Source organism: Urocitellus parryii, chromosome 4, assembly GCF_045843805.1.
Source record: "Urocitellus parryii isolate mUroPar1 chromosome 4, mUroPar1.hap1, whole genome shotgun sequence".
In the NCBI taxonomy this organism is placed as follows: domain Eukaryota; kingdom Metazoa; phylum Chordata; class Mammalia; order Rodentia; family Sciuridae; genus Urocitellus; species Urocitellus parryii.
The window spans coordinates 198,002,983-198,028,434 of record NC_135534.1 but is presented as its reverse complement, the minus strand read 5'-3'; the positions used below and the strand labels follow the sequence as shown (position 1 = coordinate 198,028,434).

Sequence of the window (25,452 nt, the reverse complement as noted above, 5' to 3'; positions counted from 1 at the left end):
ACTTTTCCACAGGAAATAAAGCTTCCTCTTTCTGGAAACTCTCCTCCCCTAAGCAGACATCTTTACCCTCACCCAGAAGGCTCAGTCCTCTTGCTGTCCTTACACAATTCTCAGATGAAAGGAATACCTTTATGGTCTTGGCATCCCAAAATCACATTGGGTTCATCTGTAAACTTGACTTGCTCACACCACTGTCCTTCAGAATGAAAAGGCAGAGTCTCTGATCCAATCAAAGGTGAAAGCGACCTAGATCTCATATTGGATGTAAGAGATGGGCTGGGAGGGTGAGATGATGGTGGCCTCTTTGCTTTGGAGAATTTTTTTTGTTGAGAACCTTTCTTCATTGCAAGAATAAAGCCAGGTGGCCATCAAAACCTGCAAGGGTTTTCAGAATATTTAACAACATTATTTTTTCCAGAATTATTAAAACCATTAAATTATTTCTAGAGCTTTCAAGACCACAAAGTTATAAACTCAGAGGCTATAGATGGGAAGATCTGTGCTACCCTACCCTGACAGAGCAGGCACTATTCTGAACATCACTGATGACCTGCCACAGGGAAGAGATACCTTAAGAGGGTCTACTACTGACACATGCTCCAGACAGAAGTATTACTGTATTTCTATTCTCAGGCTGACTTGACTAAGCTAGTCACAAGGCCTCTTCTACACACCTAAAAAGTCCCAGGATGTAGGAAGCTAAAGAAAAGAGGCAGTCTTTAATACTGATAGCTCTCTCTCTCTCCTGAAACAGTTCTTGTTCCTTCTGGGACACCACACTCTCCTGATATCCTCCCATATCTACCTGCCTACCCCATGGCCTTCTTTGTTGACTCATTTTGTTCCTCTATTTAGCCTAATTTAAATATCAGTACTCCTCAGAGTTTCCTTCTAGTTTCTCTTTGATCTCACCTTGTCAATCTAATGTATATTCATGGTTTCCAATGCCACTTCTATACTAATATTGATATCTTCTATCTGATCTTTCTTGGAGCTCCAGAATCTTCTTCTCAATTATTTAATTGTCATCTCATTGACCTTCTAAACTTAACATCCTAAACTCAGTCCAAATAGTCTCCCTCCGTCCCTCCATTCCTTCCTTCCTTCCTTCCTTCCTTCCTTCCTTCCTTCCTTCCTTCCTTCCTTCCTTCCTCTCTTCCCACTCTATTCCTCTTCTAGTGTTCCCTCACCAGTGAACAGTGCTCAGAAACCTGAGAATCTTGCTAGATACTTCTCTCTTCCCTTTTCCCACACCCATTCAATCACTAAGTTCTATAGATTCTAACTTCTAAATATAGTTCATCTCCACGTTTGTCCACTCCGAGCCCTCATCATACTACTATAGTCAGACTGTCAGAAGGTCTACTTAAAAAGCAAAACTTGCAGTCTGTAGTGAATACCTGTTGAGCCCTTCAAGGTCTCCCATGATCTGTTTCCATCTCTATTACCTCACCTCTATCATTCATTCTCTCTAATAAGGGTTCAGTCATATGACCTCCTCACATATTTCCTGCTATCTCAAATGCTTGACCCCATTCTTTTTAACCATATTCATCCAGTCTTCCTTCACAGAGCAGCTCAATTGCTCAGTTGCTTCCTCAGGAAAGCTCTGCTAGCACTCACTAAGTGAAGTCTCCAGTCCAAAAGTTTATCAGTATTTTCTTCCTCAATCACATATTTATACATGTACATGATTGTGATGAACATTGTCTCCCTACCAAATTGTGAGTTCCATGAGTTTGTTTTGTTTACCACCGTTTCCCTATTCTAGTAGTGCTTGGCACTTAGCAGAAATTTAATAAATATTTGTTGAATGAATGAGAGGTGTTTATTATCTTCCATTTGCCCTTCTCCCTTATTCATCAAGATATTGATTCAATCTCCACAATATTTCTAAATTCAACTCTATCCATTTCCATTGTTATTATGTTAGGTCCATTATTCAGCATCTCTTTCTTCGACTATACTTTCCTAAGTAGCTTCCTTCCAATCCTCCTTTGCCTTACTGCTTAATCCATCCTCTTCCTCTGACCCAAAACAAAAAGAAGTTGGATGATTCACACAGTCTATACCTAAACATTTCAATACTGCTTACAGGACCTGTCACAATCTATTCTCAACTTATGGCCTACTCTCTTACCTGTCCTCATCATGCACTCTATACTCAAGCCTGTCTTTTTATCATTATCTGAACCCATCATAAATTTTTGCTTATGAAATTTCCTCTCCTTAAAATGGCATCTTCTATCAACTAAAATGTCACTATATTCATGAAGGCTTTCCAGAGATTCACATCCTGATGGTAAAACTCATCTTGTCTTCTTATCACACAGAATGTACCTCTATCAGAGGTACAAAAATATTTATATATTTTACTAAGTATTATTTCCTTGCCCATAATGCAGTATCCACAAGGAGAGGGACAATATCTGACCTCCCAGCAGCTCACTGGTATAGGTCATGAATGTTATATTATCTTACAAACAGAATTCAATATGCTTAGAAGCCATACTTTCAAGAGTGTGTTCCTGACATGTCTGTGAGTGTGTGTGTGTATGTTTGTGTGTGTCTTTGTGGCAGTTTATGGTACATAAACTGCACTTAAGTGTACAGTTCCATGAATTAGTTTCCTTCCTTCCTTTTTTTACAGGCAGAGATTTAGGAAAGCAGAGACACATGTAAGAGAGAATGTGGGCCACCTTGAGAGCAGGAGACAGCCTCCATGAGTTCCTATATAATGAATACAAGCTGCATAATCAGTATCCAGATTCAGAAACAGAACATCACCAGAATCCAGAAGCCCCCTCATGCCCACTTCCAATCACTGATACACACACGTGGATACTCACTAACCTGACTTCCAACACCAAATTCTAAACTGTTTTTGAATTTTACCTAAGAAATCATATAAAATAAATATATCTTTTATATGTCTTTTGTTAAATATTACATTTCTAAAATTCATTCATGTTTGTCTAATGCTGTATGAAGACTGTGATCACTTCAAACTCTGGTGTCTATTACTATGGTTAGTTGCTAAGCAAGACAGAGGCACTTTAGGGGTAAACTCCTATATTCATCAGGGAAAGAGCCAGTGCCCCTTTAAAAGACTATTAATGCCCCTTTGTGTTTTTTTGTTTGTTTGTTCAACTGAGACACTTTGAAGAAGCTTACAAGGAATCAACCAAGGTCACTCATTATTTTACATGACCTGGAGTAAACTTTATTTATTATAATATAGCATTCTCTGCTTAGAAGCAGAGGGCATGTGATTATGACCCTCAACTAAACATGCTCAGGAAGGTGTTGCCATCTTCCCTTTTAAAGAAGTGATTTATGACCTTGGACTGAACATGCTTAGGAATGTACCCATCCCTGCAAGTGCTTTCCTATCTGAATATGCAGAGGTTCTTCTATAAAACCCCTTTGCTTGCTTTCTTCAAGGAGACTGCTTCACACTCCAGTGTGTGAGAGGCCAACCTTACACGTGACTGAGTTTCACTCCCCGGCTGGGTGCTGAGGCTCTCAGTCACAGAAATGTGGCACCCTTCTTGGGTTTGAGGGTTGGTGTCTCTTGCATGGGTATGTCTTGCTACAGCCCCATGGGTGAAGCTACGCTCACCTGTTCCTTTGTAATATAACCTCTTGCCCTGTTTTAGGATAGAATCTTCCATGGAAGTGCCCTTGTGGGTGTCCCCTTCTCTTACTGTGCCCTTGGGTGTGGCCTACCCAGGTGTCAGTCAACCTGCTGACAGTGGACATCATGAAGATAGACTCAGTCCCCTGAAACCTAACCCCCTGCCTCATTTAAATAACTTCTCCTCAATAAAAGGGGTCAGTGTGTGCTCTCGCACTCTCTTTCTCTCTCTCTCTGGGGACCCTTAAGGTCAGAGGAGCTGTCACAGGGACCCCAAAGAAAAAGGTATTTGTGTCTCTTGTGTGGTTATTTCGTGCAGCCCAGTTAGCCCAGTTTAACTAGAGTGACCCCTGAGCCTTTTAGTCGAGAGAACAGAAACCCGGCACCAGTGTTCTTACTTGCTGCAAGGAATAAACCTCTCTTTATTCTACTTTTAGGTTTTACTCACTAGCTTTTTTGCCTCCAAGGTGACAATCCATTTTTTTCAGTAGTTTACTTATTGACAAAATAAATTTTATTAAAGGTTAGGTTTTCCAGAAGGAACTAAAGCAATTATTGTTAAATGAGACCTTGGTCAAATTCCTTTATTTTCCATGTAAGAAAATCAAGGCTCAGAATAGTGCTTGGTTAGTCACCATGCTAGCAACAGTAAGTTCTTCTAACAATAAATTGTTCACTGAAACTAATGTTTAGATCAAATCACATAATTAATCCAGTGGAATATAAGCTCCGTGAAAGTAGAAATATCATTAACTGATGTTCTGATGCCTGGAATACAGCCTATCATAAAGTAAATAATTAATAGTTATTTTTAAAATTAGTTATAAAGAACACGAGGATGATAAATATTATTTATCACCTTAACAAAGGGATATATTTAGTCCTCAACATAAAGATTTCTAATTGGCAAGGTTTTTCTACTTGCAATTGGCATCTGAAGTGGGTGGCAGTATTGTGGAACTGAGTCCTTAACCTGTGGGATCTGACACTACCTCCAGGTAATAATGTCAGAGTTGAATTAAATAAGAGGACATGTTGCAGGTCCACTAGAAAAGTACATGGTGTGTGGGGGAAAAAAAAGCCTTACACATCTGGTATTGGAAGTATTATATTGCATGGTGTTTTAAGAGTAGGAAAGGCATTACTTTGGGTTTTTCATGTCTCTATTAACATGAAATAAACCTTCATAGGCTATACAGGCTGGGATTATGAAGATTATTTTTTTAAATGGTTGGGGCATATACAGTATATAGGAAAGAAATTTTCCATTAATAGAATCCATCAATATATTCAATGGATTAACCAGCATTTAGCAGATGTTATACTGTGCAATGCCCATACAGTCATTCTAAGAATGCTGATCTTGCTCAAAACATTTTTGGAATTCTTCTTTGGTTCTTCTTCTTCTTTCAGGTTCAACTTACAAGTCACACAAGAAAATAGGACACATCACTTCAGATATACACAGTAAACATGACTCCAAATAAATTTGTTTACATCTAAAAATCTAAGCCTCTTTGAAAACATGCTGACTTGCTAGAATTGAAGTTAATTCTAAAGAATGTTAGTGGCTAATATTTAGTGAGGGCTTACAATTGAGATGAGCTCTTTATGCGTATCATCACATTGGAAGAACTATATATAACTCTATGAAACAGTTGTCATTTTTAAAGATGAAAAGGTTAATCTGTCCAAAATTCCATAACTAATTGCATAAGCCAAGACTTGAATCCTGACCTAATTCCAGAACCCATGCTTTTTATTACCATGTTATACAACTTGAGTTTTTTGGAATTCATATTATGTTTGTTTTGTTCTCTAGAACCCAGCATGAGACCACCTTACACATAAATAAGTACCATTAAATGACCTGGATAAATGGATGACATGAACCATAAAATCAATAACTGAGGGAAAACTAGGAAATTTTATACTGAGACAGGATCACTGAAGTCAAGACCTAGCCAACTGTAATCAACTCATTTCAAGGGAACAAAAACCTACCACATTTGTTTTTTAAAAGTTAATTATTATTATTTGAGCTAGGGATGTGGCCTAAGTTGTAGCACACTTGCCTGGCATGCATGGGGCACTGGGTTCGATCCTCAGCACCTCATAAAATAAAATAAAGATGTTGTGTCCACTGAAAACTAAAAAATTTTCTCTCTCTCTCTCTCTCTCTCTCTCTCTCTCTCTCTCTCTTATTAAAAAATTCTCTCCCCCTCTCTCTCTTAAAAAAAAAAAGTCAATTATTAGGGCTGGGGTTATGGCTCAGTGGTAGATCACTTGCCTCACCTATTTGAGGCACTAGGTTCAATTCTCAACACCACATATAAATTAATGAATAAAATAAAGATCCATCAACAAATAAAAAAATTTTTTAAAGTTAATTATTGTCTCACAGACATAAATTATAATATGGCAAACTGCCTCACTCCGGCATCCTAGAATACTACTTTAAACGCTTTTTATGGGTCTATACTTTTTCTTTCATTTCCTCATGTGTAACTATTCATATGCATCAGACCCTGCACCCCCTCACTGGGCAGCCCTGTCAATTCACATAACTGCTATTTATGCCATCACCACAGGCTTTTAGTCCTAATTTCAAACGTGTGGTAAACTACTTTTATGCCCAATATCATACCATTTTCCGTGGAAAAGCTTCTTAGTAATTACTACTGATTCTGTGCTAAGTTGAATTCCTTCTAAATAAGAGTACTCTCAAACTTCTAGAGCTGAGAGGCATGCATTTAGGTTAATTTTTTTTACTCCTACATTAAATGAATGAATGGATATAATTTTCATAAAGGTGATGAATTTAAAACAAAAGTGGAGAGAAACAGGGCCCAGTCATACTTTTGTATATCTTCCTTAAACCTAAATGACAGATTATAAAACTGGAATGCTACATACTAGAGATAAATATTTAAAATTTTTTGTTAGTTCTTAAAAAGCATCCATATTTTTATTATTTTGTACTGTCTCTCTCCAAATTCTCAAAATACTGACCAGAACTCCTCCCTAATATCCTAATGATCATCTCCCCAGATTATCATGAAGTCCTTTGTTCCCTGTTTATCAGTATAACTCAGTCTTAATCATTAACAGAGTTTAAAATATTAGAATGGATTTCAGAAACCTAGATCAGCTCTTTCCTTTTATAATTGTAATATGATTAATATGCTTGGATAAATGGATGACACGAACCATTAAAAACAATAAACTGAAGTTACCGTGCATCCCCAGACCCCCTCCCTGGGTTGGCAGAGCTCCTATAAAGGCAGCTCATTAAAACTACAGCTATCTCATTGAATAGCTAACTATCAAGTGAATTGTTCTTAGGTATTTACTGTGTCTGAGAATGGCTGGCATTATTTTAGAGACTACTGTCTTAAGATAGTAAATCTTCAATAACTTTTTAAAAATTTTATTGGTTCTTTTTAATTATACATAACAGTAGAACCCATTTTGACATAATTATAGAAGCATGGAATATACCTTGTTCTAATTCAGACCCCAGTACATCTCCTTCCCTTCCCTCTCCCTATCCCCTGTTCCCTTCCCCCTTCAACAAAAATTTTAAGATAATAATGAGGATGGAGTTTGATCCTAGGATGTTGTCTGCAAGGGGAAAAAAAATCAACCCATGGGAAAAGAGAAAACAGCTGAGAAGCAGAGGTAGAAGAAGTGAAGGAGCAAAATAAAGAGAAAACAAGCGAAGGAGGCCTAGAGCTGGAGACACATTGTATAGGCACAGAAGATGGTCTGTGGAGCAAGAGTGCTGACAATCAGAATCACATGACCAGGCTCCAAAACACTGGCATCCAGCCCCAACAATCCCAAACACCTAACCTGATCTAACAACCCCATCCATTACAGTTTCTCACAGGTGGCAAATTCTGTTGACAAGCAGTCTCTCTTACCACTCCTAGCTCTCCATCGTCTTCTCGGACCTCCACATGAGTCAGAGCTTGACAATCCCCAAAACTTATTCTCTCCCAACAGACCACCCAAATACACACCTACTTTTTTTTCCTCCTTATTTTTTTTTTTTTGAGAGAGAATGTTTTAATATTTATTTTTTAGTTTTCAGTGGACACAACATCTTTATTTTATTTTTATGTGGTGCTGAGGATCGAACCCAGCACCCCGCGCATGCCAGGCAAGGGTGCTACAACTTAGGCCACATCCCCAGCTTTCACCTACTTTTTTGACTGTGATGTCCCTCACCACACTACATCCTCAGTCCTTTAATTGTGTGTCGGGGGCCTCCATGAACAGGAGCTGAGCACAACTCTTAGCCTTGAGCAACGGAGGTGTAGAACTGGCTTCTGCTCACAGCGCAAAAGCAGATGGACCTCACCTTCACTTGGCAAGGAATTATACAGCTCTGGGAGTGAGGCTCACCACCCTGAAACCCAATCCCTTGCCTCATTTGGGTGGAACTTTCTCAAGTGTCTTCCCCTCAATAAATAGGATGGTTTCAGGCGTGCTCTCTCTCTTTCTAACAGACCCTTAAGTTAGAGAGCCATCCCTGATTCCTGCAAGCAAAAGGTATTTCTGTGTGTTTCGTACTTCTTTCACCATTTTCTTAGTTATTAATGTAGCCAGCTCTTGTGAACCCAGCTCAGGTTGATAACTGTGTTTCTATCAGTTTCCTCCAATTCTGCGTCATTTCATAACCTTGGATCTCCTGAAAATACTCTTTAACCTTCTCCAGCCCTGTCAAATACTGACTCCCATTCTTCTTCAAAGTCCTTAACTCCGGCACTCTTCCTAAAGCCAACTCCCCATTCTATGTTGTCAACCTCTCTGCTTCTCATCCCTTTCATCCCATTCTGGCTGCCAAGTTTTCCCATAAATTCGGTTCCAGCTCCCTAATGTAGTACTTCTCTCTCCCATTTCTCTAAATTTTTAATACCCCACACCAACACTTCTATATCCATCCTGTTTTCACAAACTGCTCATTTCTTTTCATTCTTTTCATTCTAACATATATCCTGACATCCTGACCAGTCAATACTCAGACCTATAATTACTCCCCTACTAGAACTAAATACCTAAACTCCACCCACTCCACTAACTGCCTACCTACCTGGCTTTCACTTCCAACAACCTGTCCCCTGTGTCCTTCTGGAACCTATTAACACCCTGATTTCCCCTCTTCCATTTCTCTGGTTCTATTCAGATACCCTAAAACCCAAGTTTCCAATTATTTCCATTAATTTATTTAGTTATCCAATTTTATTGGGCAACTTTTATGTGCTAAGAATTGTGCTAGACTCTTTAAAAATAGAGCTGAGAAGGCAGGGTTCTTACACTGAAGATGTACAAGATTGTGTCCCCCTGTTATACATGGTCTATGCACCAATAAGTCTCCTCTATAAACATATAAACAATTGGAATTAAGTAATCATTTCTGAAAGTGCATAATTATTCCTTTTCTCCTTGTAAACTATAACCTACAAAAGAGCAGAGTCTCCATTTGTCTTTTGTTGTATGGGGAAAAAAATATGTTGACTGAACGACCATGATAAACATTCTACAGACATCACCTCACGGATGCTGCATAAGATCTGAATTACCAACCTCATTTATGAGTGGCTGAGCATCATTAGCAAGCAAGTAACTGATTCTGGAACTAGACAGCTGGAATTCAAATCCAGAGTTTTCACTTACTGTGCTACATTAGATAAATTACTTAACCTCTGGTACTCAGCGCTATCACTTGTTAAATGGGGATGACAACGTCCCACACTGAATTTTCAAATTCCAAAGGAGCTAATCAATACATGCAAAATACTTAGAGCCTTAGCAGACACCTCGTGAGCACTCAATACAGATGAAGTGAGGACACATGAACAGGAAGTGAAGGAACTTGCCTGCCGTCACCGAGGCGAGGTTGAGTAACCCGAGCCTCAAGACCGGCGGCTTCAACAATCACCCGTCCCTTGACCCACCCAGTCCTCCCAGCTCCGTCCCTCATCTTTCTGCACGTACTGCATCCGTCTGATTCCACCCGGCAGGACGCCCGCAGCCCCTCGCGCCGCGCTCACTGCGCAGACCCCGGGCACATCCTCCCGGCGGCCCGACCCCAGTCCCACCCGGCGCCGCGGCCCAACTCCCAACCCGCCCCACGGCTGGGTCCTCGCCGCGCCGTCAGCGCTTTCCTGAGCCTAGCCCGGGCCTCCACCTGCCCACGCCCGTTCCGCGCCCGCCCATCCTTCCCGTCCAATCCCAATCCCCAGGCACACGCCCCCGCCCCAATCCATCAGGAGCCGGCCCACCGCACGCCTGCCCAGGCCTTCCCGCCTTCGCCGCCGGCCCCCACCGCTCGGCGAGACGCCGGAGGACAGCAGCACCCAGGCTGGGCACTCACCGCCCCAGAACCAAACCGAGCAGCCCCACAGGACGAGGCGAGGCGGAGAAGCACGGGTCTTTCCAGTCAGGCGCCCAGCGGCGCGGAGGCCATTTTGTTGTGTTGTGCCGGTTGCCGAGGGGCACCAAGCGCGGTGGGCGGGGCCTGTGCAGGCCACGCCCCATCCCTGAGCCGTTAGGCGGGGCCGCTGGCGCTTCCCGCCGTTCTGAGCGAGGGTGCCGCTGGCGCGAGGGAACGCGGGGAAGCCGTGGTCACCCACCTTCTTGCCGCGTGGGGCGGGCGCTCTGGAGCTCCACAGCCTTCGGGTTGGGACGCGGGCGGCGTTGGGGTCGGAGTTCTCAGGAAGTGTGGTTGTCGGCGGCGGCAGCCCGCAAGGACTCCCTTTTGACTGAGTGAACCTGATCCTCTGGGCCGGTTCCGAGGACCACCTGAGGGAGCGACGCGGCGCCGTCACCGCCTCCCCCACCTGGGATGCGGGCGGCTAGCCTGGAGCAGGTGCACCTCGCCGCACGCTTCTCCCCGCAGCGCGAGTGCTGAGGCGAACACTCTCCCTCAGGGACCCAGCGCTTCAGAAGAGGCGAACCTTAGAGCGGTCGGAGCGTGCGTGCCGGCTGCCACCTGGGGCTTAGGGAGCCATAGCGGCGCGGCGTCCCCTGGCGGAGAATGTTCCTCCAGCTGGCGCCGGGAAGCTAAGGCAAGAAGCATCTGCGGAGACTTTGGTTGGGGCTTGCCTAAAAGTTCTGCCTTCGACCGCAAACGGTCAGCAACAGCTCTTGAAGAGAATGTAGCAGATATTCTTCAGGTTGCTGGGAAACACAGTGCAATTAAAAAAAGGCATTATCATCAAGAATACTTGCTTCCACTCCCGCCCCCCCCCATTTCCAGAGAATACCCAGGCCCCTGTTCCCATGAGAAGCTGCACCAACTCCAGAAACTTCCAGTGCAATCTCTACCTCTCCTTTAGTCCTGTGCTTTTAGCTGCGTGCTTGCATCAGAAGATCCCAGCATTATTGTGAACTTCCTTAGTATCCTCCAGCCCCTTGTTCTTAGCGTTTTCTCACAATCAATCCCCCTTATATTCATATCCTTCACCGTGGAGTTTATGATCCATCTTGGTTTTGGTTTTGGTTTTGGTTTGGTACCGGGGATTATTGAACTTGGGGTCACTTAACCAGTGAGCCACATCCCCAGCCCTATTTTGTAGGTCATTTAGAGACAGGGTCTCACTAAGTTGCTTAGTGCTTGGGACTTTGCGGAGGCTGGCTTTGAACTTGCGATCCTCCTGCCACAGCCTTCAGAGCCGCTGGGATCGCAGGCGACCGCCCCCGCGCCTGGCACTCGAGATCCATCTTGGTAACGCGATTTTGGGGAATACCCTCGTTCTCTGTCTTAGATTCCTCCTTCATGAAATATGATCGTCTTTCCTACTTCCTGCAATTGCCCTTATAATTATGAAACAATGCCTTTGAAAGAATTTAGAACAATGCCTGACCCATAGTAAGTTCTCACTATTTTAGTTTATTATTAGTCAACGTTTCCAAGAAGTGATGTCTCATCATAAGTCTGAAAGAAGAATTTGATTGAGAAGTGAAGAAGTGGGGAAGAAATATCTTAGTAAGAGAAAACTTGTGAAAAACCCAGGAAAGTGGGGGTGTGGGTGTGCAAGGGAGCTTAGCAGTTAGCTGAAGGTTAAGTAATTCAGTGTTGCTGGAATAAAACTTCAGAATAGAAACACTAAGTCATTCCTGATGGATGGTGCAAAAATCTGGAGTGGAGAAGCTAAAGCTGGAAAAGGGGCCTTACTACAAGCAGCATTAGCACTTTAGATTTCCTTAAGGCAAAACATGGCTTCATCTCAATGGGAAATTAAGGTGACTTCCAGTAGGGACACCATGCATATTTATGTGAATTATGCTTCCCTCTCAGCAACTATTTATGCAATACCACAGGAAGCCCTGGGAGTTATAGAAAACAGAATTCCTGAAAAGCTCCATTTAACATTAAAAGGAGGTTGTATCCATTTTTAATCAAAGTTTAGATGGTATGTATTGGTTTAGAATGTGTACAATGCTAAAAGTTTATTATTATTATCAATTTATTATTTTTTGACATTTGTCATTTCCACCAGACTCGGATTTATTGTGTAACCTCATTGCTTTGCTCCTCAAAGTCTATAATGGTATTCAGGTGAGACCCATTGACAAATTATGGTGTGCTGTCTGTCGATAATTCATAATCTTTGTAGTAACATGTCAATAACTTTTAATTGCAACTCTTAATATATTTTATTCAAAAATCAACAAAACAGGTCAAATCCAGAAGAAGGTGAAAAATGCTTATTTTTCACTACCATTTCTAGGTAGCCTCACATGTGTGTTCTCCACTTTCGTGTTGCCTAATTTTGATTCTCCACAGAGACCTTTGTAGCTTTCTAGCATGGTGAAAGCCTTAGTTATACCTCAGGCCTTATGACTTCAGAGTGGAGAACTTTTTCTAGTTAATTTAAATATTAACTGCCTATCAGCATACTAAAAGAACCTTCCTCAAGAAGAAGCAAGGAATAAGCGAGAGGGAAACTCTTTCATTTCATGCTAATTCATATTTACCTGATAATGTGAAAAAGTTGTCATTTTTCTGAGTTGCATTTAAAATAGAAATATTAGCCACAGGAGTATTGATCTAGCTATTTTGAACTTGCTTCATCTTTTATAGCCAACTTAAGCCATTTTGTACATTTGCTTTAAGAATCATACAAGCTTGTCTAGTAGGTTCCACTGTTACCATTACTCTCCTGTGACTTGCCATTGGGACTTTGAGTTAACAGAAATGCAGACATATTTCAAATAAGTGTATTTTTTAAATTCACAGAATAAAACATAATTTTCTATATAAAAAATCATGTCCTTGGACTGGAGTTGTGGCGCAGTGGTAGAGCATTCCTCTAGCACGCGTGAGGCCCTGGGTTCATCCTCAGCACCACATAAAAATAAAATAAAGGTAATGTGTCCAACTACAACTAAAACAGAATATTAAAAAATCATGTCCTATGTCTATATTTAAATGCTGTATTAGACCTGTGAATATTGATATATGAATTTGACCTGAGTCTATGCAAGTAGGATGGCTTTCCACCCTTTGCAAAATACCAAATTTCATGGGCTGACTTGCAAAGCCCTTGATAATCTTTCCTAAATGTATTGGGTTTGTTATTTAACTCTTCACTCTCTATTCATTTTGTGAGTATAGATCTTAAAACCCTACTATGGGCCAGTCCTGTGAGAATGCAATTGTGAATGAGATAGACAGTTTCTATCCTGAAAGACATTGTAGTGGAGTGGGAAATATACAAAAATAAGACACTATGGCAGTGGAGTACAATTCAAGATTTGGCATTATTCTGCATAAATCTATTTATGGATTTGGGCTTAGAAGGCAAAGACCTACAATGTATAGTGTTTCGTAAAACTCTCCCCAGGTTACCCAAGCTGGCTGCTTCCGATGCTCAGGTTTCAGGAGACACTGTCACTCCAGGAATTCAGAAGACCTTCCCTGTTATTTGGGGTTTACTGTAAAGAGGACCAGGTCAAGGTCTTATGTTCTGAGATCCTGTCAGGTGAACACAGACACACACACACTACACACACACCTCTCTCTCTCCCACCCCTTGCCGAACTCCACCACCTGAATCCAAACTTTTATTTACCATTCTGTTCACCAAGACTAGAGAGACTTTCCCATGTGATTGAAATGGCAGACCTAGAGAATATATAAGACCAGAACAGCTTCCATCTTTCAAAATATTTATGTCCATCTTTCAAATATTTTCAGCTCTAAATTCCTATCCCTTCATTCTTAATAATTTTGTAATTTAACACTTTGAATTTCTATAAAAGGGAAAGCACTTCTTTTCAGATAATAAATAAAATGACAGAATTAGGAGTTCATCATGCAACTCTTAATGTATTTTATTCAAAATTCATCAATATAAATACCATTGCATGAAATATTGTTGGAAAAATAACATCCATTTGAGCTCTACTCCCAGGTTACATATTTATTACAAGGAGAAAATCACTTTCCTAATGTGAACTGAGGAAAAAGAGAAATAAATCACTTACTTTATTTTTATTTATTTTTGTTGGCAACATATCTTTCCCAAATTTCATTGTAATGATTCACATGTGTTAAACGGTTGCATGTATTTAACACATATACATCATCCTTGGTCATGATATTCAATTTTTTTATGTATTGGTGAATTTCGTTTGTTAATATTTCATTTAGTATTTTGGCACAATGTTCTTCCGAGATATTGACCTCTATTCTTGTGGTGTTTTCTCTGGCTTAATTCAAGATGATACTGGCTTCACAAAAAGTATATGAAACTATTCCTTCCAGTTCTATTTGTTTAGAAAAGTTTAAGAAATATTGGTATTAATTCTTCTATGAATGTTTGGTAAAATTCAGCTATGAAGCCATCTGGTCCTGAACTGTTTTTTGATGGGAGGCTTTTAATTACTTCTAAGTTTTCCAATTTGTTGGCATGTAATTGGTCATAATAGCCCCTTAAGATCTTTTTTATTCCTATCACATCTGTTGTAATATCTGCACTTTCATTTTTTTTGTCTTCTTTTTTTTCATTAGATTCTCATTAAGCGTTTGTGATTTTGTTTATTTTTAACTATTAGTTCTATTGATGATCCCCCATCTATGGTTTTTCTACTCTCAAGTTATTTCTTTTTGATCTCTATTGTTTCCTTCCTTCTGTTAATTTGGGGCTTAGTTTGTTCCTCTTTCTGTGACCTTGAGGGATAATATTAGACTATTTGTCATCTTTCTTCTTTTTTAAAAATATTTTTTTGGTTGTAGATGAACACAATATCTTTATTTTATTTTATTTATTTATTTTTTTTTGTGGTGCTGAGGATTGAACCCAGTGCCTCACGCACACAAGGCAAGCTTTCAACCAGTGAGCTACAACCCCAGCCCTCATCTTTCTTTATTAATGAATGCATTTATAAATTGAACTTCCCTCTTAAAACTGCTTTTACTTCACTCTGTTAATTTCATTATGATGGATTTTCATTGTGACTTGTCTCAAAATAATTTTAAAATACTATTTTGAATTTTTTTATCCATTGGGTTATTCAGGAGCATACTGTTTAATTTTCATGTTTTATGAAGTTTCTAAGGTTTCTTATCAATTTATATTTCATATCATTGTTATGATTCAATCTTCTTTAATTTTTTAAGACTTCTTTTGAGCACTAACATATAGTCTGTCCTGGAGTATGATCCATATGCACTAGAAAACTAATGTGTATGACTGTGGGTGCCACAATGGCCTGCAGGTTTTGTGGCAGTGGGGTGGCAGTAAAGGTTTTTGAGGTCCTTTTATTCAAAAAAGAATTAAAAATCAATTTAAAATTTTTTAATTAATATTTTATTTATTTATTTTTTTGGTTGGACACAATACCTTCTTTTATTTATTTTTGTGTGGTGCTGAGGATCGAACCCAGGGCCTTGCACGTGCTAGGCAAGCGCTCTACCACTGGGCCACAACCCCAGCCCAAGGTCCTTTTGTTCTTTATAAATTACCTGACTCAGGCATTTTGTTAGAGCAATAGAAAATGGACTAAGAAAATGTGGTTTGGTATTCATATATTTTTACCATTTCATTTGGCATTCAGCACATTCTTTCAATTTGACAACTCATGTCCTCTGTTTTTGGAGAATATTCTTAATTATTCTATTAGTGATGGTTCCCTCCTGTTTTCTGTTCTCTCTTTTTTTTTTTTTTTTTTTTTTGCCAGCTGCTGAAATTCCTAGCGTGCTTCTGTAATTGCCTTGTCCATTTTTCTTCTATTTACTATCAGTTTAGTTTTTTGCTTTATTTTTTTTAACTACTCAACTTAGTTTTCCAAAGTTTTGTATTTATGCTATTAGATTTTTAAGGTCTAAGGACTCATTTTGTTGTCTGAATGCTACTTTTTTGTGATATCATATACATAATGATGTTTTTACATATGTAATGTCTTTCCTTATTTAAGAGCATATTAATGCCTGGGCGTGGTGGCACACTCCTGTAATCCCAGTGTTTTGGAGGCTGAGACAGGAAGATCATGAGTTCAAAGCCCAGCCTCAGCAATTTAGTGAGTCCCTAAGCAACTTAGTTATATCCTATCTCAAAAAAAAAAAAAAAAAAAAAAAAAAAAGGCTGGGGATGTAGTTAAGCACCCCTGGGTTCAATCCCTAGTACCAAAACAAACAAAAAGTATATTAATGAAAGGTTTTGTTATTGTTGTCATTGTGGGTTAGAATAATTTTCTTCACTTTGTACACCCTTTCCCCAAGTTTTTATTTTCCCCTGAATATTTTGGTCCTGATTTTCCATGTTGGAGGCCTGGTAATACTTTGCTGTGTTGAGGAGGGAAGATCTTGACAGATTCAGTTTTCAACAGACTGAGTTTAATATGGTAATTAGATACACAAGTGTAGCTATTCAATAAGGCAGTTAGATATACAATCAATTGTTCAGGAGGGAGATCCAGGAGATTAAATGAAGGTGTGTTGGCATGTATAGATTGTATCCCAAGGGATGCAGTTGGATACAATTGCTTAATGAGTAGATTTAGACAAAACAGAGGTCTGAGTCCTGAGTCCTGGGGCACCACAACATGGAAGGGGAGAGGTTCCTACTAGAGATATAAATTTGGAAGTCATCAGTAGAGAAATGATATTTGCAGTGATGACTCCTCTTTGTGAAGGAATGGAAGGGGATAACATTTTTCCATAGTTACTTAAAATAGTCAAATAGCGTGATGAGGAGCCTGCTGAGTTCTGCATCTTCCATAGGAACAAAGGTAAGTACTTTCCCATCTGCCTTTAAATTCTGAGCCAAGCACACAGCAACTCAGTGATTTTCACCCAGGGACCAGTTTGCCCTGCCTCTAACTGGGAATATTTGCTAAAGTCAGGGACCTTTTGTAGTTATTACTCAGAAGGTTCTAGTGACTTCTAGTGGGTAGAAGCCAGGCTTGCTTGTAGGCAGCTCTTCAATGCACAGGGTAGCTGCCAGTAAGAAGGAATCATTCCATACAAAATATCAATCATGCTGTGATTGAGAAACATTAAGACATTCTTACCACTATTACTTTTTTTCCTCCCATTTGTGACAACTCTAAAAATTTCAGTATTTCAGAATATCAAATACTTGTGGCCTCCATTATGCAACTACTAATAACAGTGTGAAATGTGACCAGAACATTTTTTTTTTTTTTAGGGCCAGTGTTGGGGCTCCATATATTGTCACTATGTCACTGTGTTTTTTTCTGTCGTGGTTACTGAGTCCATGCATGGGAATGAGTACAAGAAATAAAAATTGTCTTTTGGGGGCTACAATTTGGAGATTTGTGTAAAAAAGACTGATCCAATGTTGAATGAGCCCTTGAAATAGAGTTTTGGTTTTTTCCTGCAGATGTATATGTGTGAATGAATGTTTGACATCCCCAGGTTTTATCCATCTGTGCTTGCATTTTATCTTGGAGAACAATTTCATTATTACTTTGCATAGTGTGTACTAGCTGTCTTTTTGATGGAACAAAGAATACAAATAGGACCTAGAGATGGCAACTTGTTCAGGACCTGAACAGGAACCAATCCACCCTCAGCCTAACTTTCAACATCATCTCCTCTGGCCCATTTTATTGTGTGTAGATTTGGCAAGAATTTGAAAAGGGCTCAAGTATCTTTTATGTCACTGCCATAAATCTGGAGGGGGGTGTCCCCATTGTATATATTAGACCTAGTGCCTGTTCTCATGGAAATTATCATCTGGTGGAGATAAATAGACAAGTGAAGAGACAATTACAAAATTCGTGTCCCTATCCAGCAACCATCCCTGATGTACCCAGAAACTTGTAGTTTGGTATTGGTTCATGCATGCAATTGAGTTCAGGCTGGAGGAAGCGTAGGACAGCAATAGTTCATAGCTTCCCTGTCTGTGTCCTGGCCAATGTGGCTTATTTCTAGTCCCGGATTTCTACAACATCTCAGCATTTAGGAGGTTGTTTTGGGATGTCATATCTGCTCTACAGAGGATTAGTACAGGCTTCATGGTACCCATCTCAATCCAGATCCATTTCAGAGAAGCCTCACAAATTTCTCCAGCCATGAGACATTCTCTATGAAGTCCAGGATAACAGTCCATTATCATGTTCCTTAAATTTAAAGTGTTTCCCTAGAAGTAAAACCTGAAATGGGAACATTTGCATGAAATGGCTTATCTCCAAGACTGATCTCACAGTAGCAGAGAGAAAAGCACAAGAAAGCAAAGACTGAGGTTTGGCCTCAGTCCGATCTCATGGGGGCTCTGAAGCACAAATGCTACCACAAAGTTGTCCCACCTTGAGGCCATTGAGTAAGCCTGTTGCACTGCCAGCTGTTGACTGTCTACCACTCTCAGGGAAAGAATGGAACTTCTAAGATATTGCTGGGCAAAATGTCTTCCATGAATGAGCCTGGTTAACTGCAGAAGTGCAGAGTAAGGAAACTTCGACAGCCAACACTTAGCACCTGTAGGATGGGAGTAATAGCTCAGTAAAAAGTGACCTGGTCAGCAGGTCAATGGCCTCTACTACACTCAGAAAATATGTACAACCAGAGCAGCCTCCAGACAGTTTGAGTCTGTGTCCAGCTTTGAAACATTTTCCTAGAGACTAGCATTTGAATGTCTTTTCTATTTTACATATCAAAATCAAGTTTCTCCTCTGAATTCCAGAATTACCTGGGAACATTAAAAGGTTGTCATTTAAGTTTAGAGGTTTCCCTCTCCATGTTTCTCCTATTTAACATTAATAATTCACTTGACAACTAATTTAACCAAATTCTTCAATCTGAGTTCACAAAAAGTGTAGTTTCAAGAAAGGTTCTTCTGTCAATGACCTAAAAGCTATGCCAGGCATAGACATTTTAAGCATAGTCTGTGCTTTTTTTTCCTACTTGGGTAGAAGCTGGGGACAGGAGCAAATGTCAATGAAAAATGCTATTTTCATTTGAAATGTATCTTAGTTTTATTTTTTTTAGAAAGCAGAATTTAGTCAACACCACTGTTAATAGATTGGATCCGTGGTGTCCCCCAAATTTCCTGAGTTAATACAGGAATAGTCAGAGGTGAGATGATTGGATTATGAGAGCTATAACTTAATCAGTCCCTCCTGGACAGTAACTTAGAGGCATGTGGAGTGAGGCTGGATGAGGTTTGTCACTGGGGGATGCCCTGGAAGGGTGCATCTTCCCTCTCTCCCCACCCACTCTGAAGAAAGGTGTAGGAAACTGTTCTCAAGGATCAGCTGGGAATGTAAATGGGGAACAACAGGCAAATAGCAGGGCTGTTCCACTCTTCTTCACCTATAGCAGCTTCTCTCTGTTGTTATTTTTGAACTTCCCTCTCAGACTTTTTTCAATAAATGTTTTGGTAGCTCAGTATATATTTCAGCCCATTTAAACACACACATATCCAATGGGAAACAATAGGCTAATGAGAGATATTTACTCATAAGTTTCCCTAACTGGATGTAGCTTGCATTCGGAGATTCCCTTCCACACTGCTATTAAGGGAAAGCACTAATAAAGGCTCTTGAGTGTGCCATGTTCTCCAGAGCCAGAAGCAGTAATTCATGTGTTACCCATAGTTCCAAATATGTGTCAAACCGAGGGTATAAGAAGATTAAGAAAAACTGTATGAAGGCATGAGACTATGGGCTGAGCCAAAAAGCAGGCTGAGGAGCAAATGTGTTATACCCAGTACAACCGAGTGCCACTCTTCCACTGTCGAACATACCAAGCATAATCCCAGGTCTCAACTGAGAATGATCTAATTCTGGGGAGACACCTCTGTTTCTCTGGTGGCCTCCAGAGATTGAACAGGCCTGTGCAAATTACATGAAGCAGTTATGGGTCATACTACCTCTTCTGCACCAGCCAGGCAGCAGGTACCTAAAGCCAGCAATCTGGTGGGCAGAAAATCTGAAAACAATAATACACAAAATATTGACACATTTTGTTCTCTGATTTAAAACCCATTAATATTGCCTCCCTATGAGTTGTTTGGTTTTTAAAATGGTACACAATAGCTAAACAAATTTCATAAAAACTTACAGCCTAGGAGCTGGGGTTGTAGCTTAGTGGTAGTGTGCTTACCTACCATGTGTGAAGCACTGGGTTTGATTCTCAGCACCACATATAAATAAAGGTCCATAGACAACTAAAAAATATTTTAAAAATTTACAGCCTAGCAGATGGCAGTGCACAATAGAGTTGTTTGGTATAATGATATAAGCCCTGATTTTAATATAATGTTTGCAGCTACTGGAAGATATCTATAAGCCCTTCCCTAAGACTCAGTGATGTTGTCTGAATTGCTTCAAATAATCCTGGAATTGTGAAAAGAAAAGAAAATCATACAGAATAAAATCATTTATCATCAGTGTTGGGGGTATGGCTCAGTGGTAGAGAGCTTGACTGGCATGTATGAGGCACTGGGTTTGATCCTCAGCACCACATAAAAATGAATAAAATAAAAGTATTGTGTCCATTTACAACTAAAAAATATTTTTTAAAATTATATATAATTTTATCATATATAAAAAGAGGTCTATAGTTTGAATTAATTGAAAATAAGATTTTAGACTTTTTAAAATTAAATAAGTGTGAGATAAGTATTCAAAGACTGTCCATTTAAAATATGTAAAATTATTACCCTTCTAGGAGAACTTTCATGTCATGGTGACTTCAGGGAATCATCATGCTTCAGACCCTTGGCTGTAGGGAAGAATGGGAACTTGGAGACTGGAGAATCAAGTAGGACTGGACCAGGAGAGGCCCTGTGAACCAGGTTAAATCATTTGGCTTCCACTTTGAGGCCAGAATCCAGGTTAAGTGACCATAAAAGCTTCTGCCAGATTTGAGATTCTCCTGCTTTAGAAATGTAGTATTTGTACAAAAATAAAATAAAACCAAAGACTCACTCAAAGTTCACATTGTACAATATAAAGAAAATTCCATCTTTGATCCACATTTAAAAGACAGATTTAAAAAAACTTTTAGTTAAACTTTTAGTTAAATTTTAATTGAAAATCTATAAACTGTTGAACTTCAGTTCTATTCAGAATCTTTGAACTCCATTGTTCTGTAAATATTTTCTACCAGTGAAACATGAAAACACCACTTATTAGTATTTACCCTATAGCACAAGCAAATAAACTTGTTTGCACTTAAAACAACATATTACCCCACACCTTAAATTTCCCTTCCTGAAAATGATGGCAAAAGTATTTTGTTTGTTTTAACTTGACCCATCTTTTACATCTGAATCATTTTACAGATTTTCTTTTGAGACAAGTGGCCTTAGATGTTCAGATAAGAGTGGCGGATTTCTGCCATTTCAATGATATTTATTAGAGATACCTTTAGTGAAATTTGTATGTCAAATTTTCTTTTATATTGGTAAATAGAACCTTATTAATTCAATGCAAGCAATGTCAATGTGACCATAAATATCCAATTTATAGAAATATGTTTAGAGACATCTATTTTATTTAAAATAGAGTACCTATTATATTCTAAAGTGGAAATGAATAATAATAAAGGTGTAAATTTAGAAATGTCTTATTAATACAAAACATCATAAAAATAAACATAATTAAATATTAAAGAATTTTTTAAAAATACATCTACTATATTCTATTGTTATAGATAGTTTTATTTTTTGAGCTCTTATTTTAAATTATTAAAATCTTTACTGGAACATATGATTTTTGACATAAATATATTCTATTTCTCAATGTATATTAATCTTTAAATGAGCAGTATATATGAATTGAGATCTATTGGAGGATATGCATTCCCTACTAAACACTAAAGTGTTTGGTTGGTACTTAGAGAATGATGGCAGCATCCTTAGCATGACATACTGGTTTCCAGTCACAACCTTTCCTCTGCCTAATGTTCAGCTCCTTCCCTAGACTGGGGAAGACAAGGAACTATTCCTTGGATTCCCTTTACAGATGTAGGTTATCCTTAGACCATTTCCAACACCAAGGATGGACCCACCCAGGTCTTCTCTAAAAGAGACAACCTTGTGAGCCTTGGCTATTTCAGACTCCTTCTGAAGTCATCTCCATTTAAAACGGAATCCAGGTAAGTTTTTGTCAGTATCAGAAACAAATGGGATTTACCAGATGCATACAGAAAATGATCAAACCCAGAGGAAATTCCCTGCTGTAGAGAAGAAAGGGAAAATGTGGTTTCCTGGTTTTTAGCATTGAGCCATTCTTCATAGTGCCAACTCTGGTATTAGAGTTCTTTTATTTGTATTTATAAAAGTAAGTTCCCCCTGGGTTGGGTGTAAATTTCTCCAAAATACCTCCTATCCTTATTCCTAGGTATGAAAGGGTGTTTTCGTTCCAATTTTAGTTTTCTTATTTAGAGAGTCCCTCTTTTAGAATTAATAATTAACCAGAAAACTAAGTTATCCAACTCTTTAAACTCAATTTATTTGAAAGGAAAGTAGCTTCAAGCAGGTTATGTCCATGGTTTTATACCACCTCTAGCCATGGGCCTTTTGGAAATACTTTGTTTTTTAATTTTCCTGGAGAAAAGTTTGGGACAGGGACAGGAACAAATGTGAGTAAAACAACTCATCTTCATTTTGTAATGTATCTTAGTAGTGATGAGTGAAAAAGCAAATTCAACAGATTGTGTTGATTTGAAAATAACTCTCTCCTTCTGAGAGCACCAAATGGGTAGTCTCATTTCTGAATGAGAAAACCAAGGAAGCGTTTTGATTTGATTAGTGACTAACAAAGTGACAGCTTTTATGAGATTGTTATTTATAAAAATGTACATAAGTGATTACTCACATTCCACTTCAAAAAGGCACAAAGTCAACTCAAGATAAAAGCTTAATCTTGTCATTTCTTGCTTATTTGTATTCAGTACTTAGTTTGATTTGTGTTTTTCATGGACTACACACAGTTAAGCCAGAGTTACTTGGGGGTCAATTCTAATACTGTGATTTGAAAATTTATTGTAATTAATTATGTCTACATTTCTGAGCTGATTCTTCACAACTTTTAGTGGTATTGAAAGCCTGTACATTTTTAATTATGTGTTAAAAACAATGATCTCATATCTAGAAATAATATTTAAGTACTGAAAAGTAACCAGGTATTATCTAATAGAACCAACTTGTTTCATATGTGAGGGTAAGTCCAGAGAGGGCAAGGGATTGGCCAAAGGTCACACTCCTAGAGAGAGAGAGAGGGGCAGGACTTTCATTCATGTCTTCTCATTATCACCAGTTTTTTCCATTGTCAAAAAATGTGCATATAAACATGTTAAATGTATTATAAATATATACTTAGAATATCATAAATTTGTAGTATTTTCTCATTTCTGGTCTTTAGATTTTATCACATGGCCACAATCACACCATTACCTTAATTAATTTTTATTTATTTTTGAAAGAAAAACAATTGAAGCTCATAGAAGTTTGTATTAATTGACTTTACGTTAGTGGCAGAACCAGGGCTAGAACCTGGGATCCTAAGATCCTTGTCCAAGGACATTCTGAATTCTTCCCCACTACATTGCATTGGCCCTTAATAGAAACCACCTCCTCACCTGCTCTGAAGATGTGAGAGTGTGCCTTTTACAACATGGTAATTAATTACTTTGACTAGTTGACTGACTGATCAAATATTCATGGAGCACCTAGCATGTAATAGCACTGAGAGTATTGCAGATGAGAAAGGATAATTCCTAGAGATTATCTTTCATACAAGCAAATGATGAATAAATGAACCAATGAATGAAGGAATAAATGAGAGTAGGTAGTTATTAGTATTTTGAAGTGAAAAGCACAAAGATAAAAAGTTGATGAAGCACTGTTTAAAAATATGGACAGGAGGGTTCTGTTAAGGAGATGACACTTGAGCAGATGTTGAAGAAGTGAGGGAGGAAGCCATGCAATCATCTGGGGAAAACATTCTAGGTAAAGGCCAAAGAAGCAGCCTCACCTCTCTGCAAGCTCAGTGGCCTGATCCTCTGCAGCTGTTGAAAGAAAATGAAAATATAAAATTCCTCATATGGCTAGATCATAATAATGGTACATCAGTAAGAATTCCAGAGCCATTTTTAAGGACTTCTAAACACTAAATAGGTTATGTGTCACTTCTCCCACCACATAAACAACTCAATACTGAACTAAAAAATACAAACTTTTAAAAAATACTGAAATTAAAATAGCCTTTTATTTCTAGATTTTTCTATTTTTCCATATTTTATTGGTGCATTATAATTATACATAATGTGGTATTTGATGTTACATACATGCACACAATATTACAAAATAACTTGACAAGTATTTTTCCCCAGTATCTACCCTTTCCATCCTCCCCTCTCTATCCCTGGTCCTTTTCCAATACTCTACTGATCTCTGATTTTTCATGAGGTCCTTCCTTGCTGCACACCTTCATTTCCTTTTTCCTCTCTAGCTTCCATATATGAGAGAAAACATCTGAGCCTGTACTTTCTGAGTTTGCCTTATTTCACTTAAGATGATGTTCTCAAGTTTCTTCCATTCTTCTTTATGGCTTAATAAACTCTGTTTTTTTTGTGTGTGTGTGTATGTGTGTGTTTGTATAAAATATATAATATTTTCTTTATTCATCCACTGATGGATGCCTAGGCTAGTTCCATAGATTGGATTTTGTGAATTGTGCTGCTATAAATGTGTATATATGTATCACTGTAATATGATGACATTAATCCTTTAGAATAAATACAAAGTAGTTGTATAGCTGAGTCATGTTCCATTACTAGTCTTTTGAGAAAACTTCATGCTGATTTCCATATATTTATACTAATTTACAATATCATAAGTGTATATAAGTTCCTTTTTCTCCACATCCTCCCCAGTATTTATTATTGTTTATATTCTTGATGGTTGCCATTCTAACTGGAGTGAGGTGAGATACCACTGTAGTTTTGATTTACATTTCCTGGTTGCTAAAGATATTTGAACATTTTTTCATGTATTTATTGGCCACTTATATTTTTTCTTTTGAGGAATTCTACTTAATTTATTTGCCCACCTATTAATGGGATATTTGCTTTTTTCTGGCATTAAGTTTATTGAATTTTTTATATATTTTAGATATGAAGCCTCTGTCAAACAGTAAATGACAAAGATTTTCTTCCATGGTTTAAGATTATCTTTTCACATTCTTAATTGTTTCCTCTACTATGCAGAGGCTTTTTCATTTGAAGTCATCCTTTTTATTAATTGTATTATTTCCTGAGTTTTAGGAGTCCTAATGAAGAAGTTGTTGCCTGTATGTGTGTGTGTGTGTGTGTATACACTATATTTTCT

At 38.6% G+C, this 25,452-nt stretch overlaps 2 protein-coding genes across 2 annotated transcripts in view; one reads left to right on the top strand and one right to left on the bottom strand.

Annotated features, from left to right (window-relative positions):
* The window catches only part of Cntrl (centriolin), an 89,389-nt gene extending 79,280 nt beyond the window's left edge, over positions 1 to 10,109 (bottom strand). The window contains exons 1-2 of the mRNA XM_026410376.2: positions 10,020 to 10,109; positions 128 to 375 (exon numbers count right to left, since the gene is read on the bottom strand). Of these exons, the coding sequence (XP_026266161.2) occupies positions 128 to 344 (217 nt within the window). The 5' untranslated portion in view covers positions 345 to 375; positions 10,020 to 10,109. The remainder of the gene's footprint in view (positions 1 to 127; positions 376 to 10,019) is intronic.
* Positions 10,110 to 22,623: 12,514 nt separating this feature from the next.
* The window catches only part of LOC113197859 (complement C5-like), a 45,073-nt gene continuing 42,244 nt past the window's right edge, over positions 22,624 to 25,452 (top strand). The window contains exon 1 of the mRNA XM_077797974.1: positions 22,624 to 22,703. Within this exon, the coding sequence (XP_077654100.1) occupies positions 22,633 to 22,703 (71 nt within the window). The 5' untranslated portion in view covers positions 22,624 to 22,632. The remainder of the gene's footprint in view (positions 22,704 to 25,452) is intronic.